Below are 6522 nucleotides of genomic sequence, written 5' to 3'. Positions count from 1 at the left end.
AGTGAGCAGATTTATGTAAACTTCCCAGCACAGAGCCACGTACTGAATGGGCTCTCCACAAATGACAATAATAGCGCAGGCAAACAATACATTAAGGTCATATAATATTGATTGAATCATTCATTCGCTCAATTTTTCAATGATTTGTTCATTCATATCCTTTCCCAGCCAACACTCAACCCAACTCAGTTCCCTTACTCCATTGCCTTTACAGCATTGGCAATGAAATATTCTGCTAGGTTTTGGTGTGAAACATACTGGAACTTGATCTCTGACCCTTTTGTTCTGCCACTTCCTGTACAAACTGCAATGATATTCAGCTAATTTTGAAAAATGGAATTTTCTTTACTTACACTAGATTTTCTTCCTACACCTAGCGAAGGCTGATTGCCCACCAATGTCTATCTCTGTGGTTCCACCCGATTAGGGGTTTTATAGCTGAGGCCTAAGGGATCAGTGTTGGTCCCTCGAGATTTTGAGGTTCCTGGGACTGAGATGGAATTGGGGAAAAACAATATCCATTAATTATTTTTTGCTGAAGAAAGTTAAGCTCTCCAGAGGTAACAAATTTTATTTTTATGTTGCTGCCTTATGGACTTCTTGCTTTCTTTTTTGAGATTTGCCTTTCTATCTACCAACAGCTTTTTACCCTTCCTTTCTTCCTTTCTGCTGTTCTGTCTTCCTTATTCCCATAAACACAACACATTCACACAGTAAAAAATTCAAAAGTACGAGCATAATACAGTAGAAACTAAGTTTCCCCCCTTTCTCTTGATTCCTAGTCCCCAGTTCCCCTACCTGGAGGTCACCCACAGTTAAGAGCTTTTGTAATTCTTCTAGAGTTAAGCCTGGCATTTGCAGACATGTTAATATTTATATTCTTCCCCCCTCCCCCTGAAGCTTGCATTTTCACTTAGTGTATCTGGGTGATCTGTCTGCATCAGAGTGGAAAGAGAAGCCTTATTATTTTTCATGGTGTATTATATTTTATTGAATAGCTACATTCAGATTTCCCTCAATTGGTAGGCTTTTAGATTGCTCCCAATATTTTGCTAATATAAACAGTGCTATGATAAATGATAAATATTAATGTACATAAGTATGAATATATCTCTAGGTTTAAAAGATAATTGGGAGAGGCATCTCTGATTCAAAGAGCATGGAGCAATGTATATTTTGATAGATATTATCCAACTGCTCTCCGGAGAGAGGCTGTATCAATTTACATCATTTCTAGCAAATCTAGAGTGCATATTTCTCCAACACGATGTTAAGAAACATTTATTAAACTTTGTCAATATCTTAATATTAGAGAAAAATAGTATATCAGAGTTTTATTAGCTTTTTTCTCCTATGAACAAGGTTGAACATGTTTTCATATGTCTAAGAACCACTAGAGTTATGTTTTCTGTGAACTATTTATATCTGTTCCCCTCTTAAAAATATTTTATGTGTTTTTTAATTTACATATATTTTTTACTGTGGTAAGTGTATTTACAACAAAACGTTTGCTGCTACAACATTTTCTGGTTGTACAATTCAGTGACATTAATTACATTCATCACGTTGCGCAACCATCATCACTATCCATTTTCAAAGTTTCCTACAACCCTTAACAAAATCTCAGTGCCCTGTAAGCAATGATTCCTTCTTATCCCGTTCCCTTCTACCTCTGATTACCACCGATAAACTTTGGTCTCCATACATTTGCCTATTCTAGATATTTCAGATAAGTGGGATTATATATTTGTTCTTTTGGGACTGACTTATTTCACCCAGGTATAATACTTTCAAGGTGTAGCATGTATCAGGACTTTTCTGTTTATTGTGGTTAGATGCCTTTGAGTTGGTTCCGATTCATAGTGACCCTATGTACCGCAGAGGGAAAACATTGCCAGGTCCCGCGCCATGGTCACAATTGTTATGCTCAAGCCCACTGTTGCAGCCAGTTTGTCAACTCATATCGTTGAGAATCTTCCTCTTTTCCGATGACCCTCGACTTTATTGACCATTATGTCCTTCTCCAGGAACTGATCCCTCCTGACAACATGTCCAAAGTAGGTAAGACGAAGCCTTGCCATCTTTGCTTCTAAGGAGCATTCTGGTTGTACTTCCTCCAAGACAGATTTGCTCATTCTTTTGGCAGTCCATGGTATACTCAATATTCTTCACCAACACCGCAAATCAAAAGTGTCAATTCTTCTTCTGTCTTCCTTATTCATTGTCCAGCTTTCACATGCATATGATGTGATTGAAAACACCATGGCTTGGGTCAAGTGTGCCTTAGTCTTCAAGGTGACATCTTTGCTTTTCAACACTTTAAAGAGGTCCTTTGCAGCAGATTTGCCCAGTGCAATGCATCTTTTGATTTCTTGACTGTGGCTTGCTTGGGTTCTGATTGCGGATCCAAGTAAAATGAAATCCGTGACAACTTCAACCTTTTCTGCATTTATCATAATGTTGGTTATTGGTACAGTTGTGAGGATTTTTGTCTTCCTTATGTTGGTATAATCCATACTGAAGGCTGTGGCCTTTGATCTTCATCACTAAGTACTCCAAGTCCTCTTCACTTTCAGCAAGCAACTTTATGTCATCTGCATAATGAAGGTTGTTAATGAGTCTTCCTCCAATCCTCATGCCCCGTTCTTCTTCATATAGTCCAGCTTCTTGGATTATTTGCTCAGCATATAGATTGAATAGGTATGGTGAAAGGATACAACCCTGATACACACCTTTCCCGACTTTAAACCATGAAGTATACCCTTGTTCTGTCAGAACAACTGCCTCTCGATCAACACAATTAAGTGTTCTGGAATTCCCATTCTTTGCCATGTTATCCATAATTTTTTATGATCTGCACTTGCCTTTGCATAGTCAGTAAAACACAGATAAACATCCTTCTGGTATTCTCTGCTTTCGGCCAAGAACGACTTGGCATCAGCAATGATATCCCTGGTTCCATGTCCTCTTCTGAATCCAGCCTGAATTTCTGGCACTTCCCTGTCAATATACTGCTGCAGCTGCTTTTGAATGATCTTCAGCAAAACTTTGCTTGTGTGTGATATTAATGATATTGTTCGATAATTCCTACTTTTTGTTGGATCACCTTTCTTGGGAATGGGCATAATATAGACCTCTTTCAGTCTATAGGCCAGGTATCTGTCTTCCAAATTTCTTGGCATAGACGAGTGAGCGCGGTGCTACATCCGTTGTTGAAATATCTCAACTGATATTTCTTCAATTCCTGGAGCCTTGTTTTTCGCCTATGCCTTCAGGGAGGTTTGAACTTCTTCCTTCAGTACCATCAGTTCCTGATCATGTGCTACCTCTTGGAATGTTTGAATGTTGACCAATTCTTTTTGGTATAATGATTCTGTGTATTTCTTCCATCTTCTTTTGAAGTTTATTACGTTGCTTAATATTTTTTTCCCATAGAGTCCTTCACTATTGCAACTCGAGCCCTGAATCTTTTTCTTCAGTTCTTTCACCTTGAGAAATACTGAGCGTGTTCTTCCCTTTTGGTTTTCGATCTCCAGCTCTTTGCACATATCATTATAATACTTTATTTTGTCTTCTCCAGCTGCCCTTTGACATCTTCTGTTCAGTTCTTTTTACTTCAGCATTTCTTCCTTTTGCTTTAGCTGCTTGACATTCAAGAGCAAGTTTCAGAGTCCCTTCTGGCATCCATTTTGGTCTTTTCTTCCTTTCCTGTCTTTTTATTGATTTTTTGCTTTCTTCATGTATGATGTCCTTGATGTCATTCCAGACCTTGTCTGGCAAGACTCAAAATGAGAAGAAACAGCTGTAAACATCCATTAATAATTTGAATGTGACATGTATGAAGTATGAATCTAGGAAAATTGGAAATCATCAAAAATGAAATGGAATGCATAAACATCTATATCCTAGGCATTAGTGAGCTGAAATGGATTGGTATTGGCCATTTTGAATTGGACAATTACAAGGTCTTCTATGCTGGGAATGACAACTTGGAGAGGAATGGCATTGCATTTTTGACTCCAAACCAGAAACCCCTTGCCATCAAGTTGATTCCTACTCATGGTGTCAGTACAGGAAAGAGCAGAACTGTCCCATAGGGTTTCCAAGAAGTGCCTAGTGGATTTGAACCACCAACCTTTTGGTTAGCAGCCATAGCACTTAACCACCACACAACGAGGGTTTCCTTTTTGACTCCAGGTATGTTTAATTGATGGGCTTTAACTATACAGACTTCCTATTTAAGAATTTGATTAATCTTATTAATTATATTGAGTAGATAGCCTATAACTTAAATTTTTTTGACAACCTGATTTGTCATGGACTGGACGAGGTGAATTAATATTTAGTATTACTCTTGTGTTTATTTTGTCCATCTATTTCTTTTTTTTTCTGTATGAATGTTAAAGCCATATTATTTAGCACATGGAATCTCGATGAATATCTCACATTTTTGCACAGTCTAGTTTCTCTGAAAAAAGGTATGTAAAACCAATTTAAGACTGTTTGTATAAACAGACATACCAGGATAATAAAGCTGAGAGACACCTCCCTCTCTAGAGATGGTCCAAGGTTGTAAAGATAAAGACCTCTTTTTCCTCTTTCTGGAGAAGATTTTCTACACTCCAGTCAGAAGTTAAGGCTTCTATCTCCAGAGGGCAGGATGGGAAAGTCACCAGGAACCCTGCATGGGCAAAAAGTTTCCTAATTTAGGGATTCCTCTCCTGTAGTGTCCATGTGATTTCTCTTGCTATTGTTTGTGTTATGATTGGCTTCCAATGCTAGTGTTCTTGCCTAAGCCCATAGGTTTGGAACTTCTGGAAAGGTTGAGAAAAGTAGTTCTCTGTGGCACCACATTCTGCATTGGGTATTGTTTTCTAAGGTGTACAGTTGTGATGAAGTATAGCTGTAAATTTAAGTTATATTTACCAATGCAATTTGCTAATTGGTTAGGGACATATAGGAAAAAGAAAGATATTAATCCCTAATACCCCAATATCTATGAGAATTCACTTAGCTGTCCCTTTCTCGCCTCTTCTTTTCTGCACATTTTCTCCAAAGACATGGCTTGTTCAATTTTCTCTTTATGGTAATTAAAGAGCTTAGCTACAGAGAAGTAGAAAGAGTAACAGTACCTATCAAAACAAGACCAAAAAAGATTTTTGTTTTGGTGAGTCTTTATAACGTAGTTAATGTGGGTACTTATGAAAGATTGATTGTACCTTACTCTTTTCTTTTTAGATGGCAGGCATTTGAGAAAAGGAACATCAAAAAGTACACAAGCAATACCGATGATTTTTTCAGATGTTTTGACTTCAAAAAACACATGAATTATGAACTTATTTAATCACTTGAGATGCCTTTCAAAATATTTCAAATATTATTGGTATAATTAAGAACACTTTTGTGCCTCACAAACATTTGCTACATCTTCTGAGATTGGAAAATAAGAGAGTACCGTTGGTCTGATTGTGTTGAGAGTTAGAAATCAAGGCTCTAACTAGAAACACTTCTTTCTGATTCTTTTTAGAGCTTCTCTCACATCTTGGTTTCTTAGGCTGTAGATCAGGGGGTTTATCATGGGGATTATAATGCCATAAAATACAGAAGCTGCTTTCTCCTGCTCTTGAGTCTCATTAGTACCATGGTGTAGATACATATAAGAGAGAGTCCCGTAGAATATGGTGACTGCTGTCAGGTGAGAGACACATGTGGAGAAGGCTTTTTGTCTCCCAGCTGTAGAAGATATCTTCAGGATGGCAGCAAAGATATATATGTAGGAAAAGATAACAACCAACACAGTGAACACCAAATTAAACCCCACGAAGACTGTCAGTAGCATGATGTTCAAATCAATATTGGAGCATGCAAGGGCAAGAATTGGGGGTTCATCACAGAAGAAGTGGTTAATTGCATTGGATTTGCAAAAGCTCAATGAGAAGGTAAAACTTGTGTTTATAGAGGCATTTATGAAACCCATAAAGTATGACCCAATTAATAGTTGAATGCAGACTCTCTGAGACATGACTACTGGGTAGTGGAGTGGGTTACAGATGGCCACATAGCGGTCCACTGCCATGGCAGCCAGGATGTAGCAGTCACTGGTTGCAAAAGTACCATAGACTAATAATTGTACCAAACATCCTATGAACGAGATAGATTTTTCTGTTCTTAGGAAGTTTTGCAACATCTTGGGTGTGATAGAAGAGGTGTAACAGAGATCAACAAAAGCCAAGTGTTGGAGGAAGAAGTACATGGGGGTGTGAAGGCTGGACTCAATCTCGATTAGTAGAAACAGCCCAATATTACTCACTAGGGTGGTCACATAGATCACTAGAAATACTATGAAGAGGACATGCCAAAACTTGTACTGAGCAGTAAATCCCAGGAGAACGAATTCAGTCACTTCAGTGCCATTTTCTAGTTCCATGGTTAGCAAAGTTTAAATATCAGCTGAAAAGTCAAAAAGAGAGAAGAACAGAGAAAGCTAAGATGATCTACAGTTTGTGGAAATTTCCTGGACAC

At 38.0% G+C, this 6522-nt stretch overlaps 1 protein-coding gene across 1 annotated transcript; it reads right to left on the bottom strand.

The window, feature by feature from the left end:
- Positions 1-5497: 5497 nt before the first annotated feature.
- On the bottom strand, positions 5498-6427 carry LOC126080802 (olfactory receptor 5AK2-like). The gene has a single exon (XM_049891969.1). The coding sequence runs from the start codon at positions 6425-6427 to the stop codon at positions 5498-5500; it is 930 nt and encodes a 309-aa protein (XP_049747926.1).
- Between the last annotated feature and the right edge of the window lie 95 nt (positions 6428-6522).

Source organism: Elephas maximus, chromosome 7 (assembly GCF_024166365.1).
Source record: "Elephas maximus indicus isolate mEleMax1 chromosome 7, mEleMax1 primary haplotype, whole genome shotgun sequence".
Classification (NCBI taxonomy): Eukaryota; Metazoa; Chordata; class Mammalia; order Proboscidea; family Elephantidae; genus Elephas; species Elephas maximus.
Note: the sequence above shows the minus strand (reverse complement) of the source record. Positions and strands in the feature narration are given on the sequence as shown.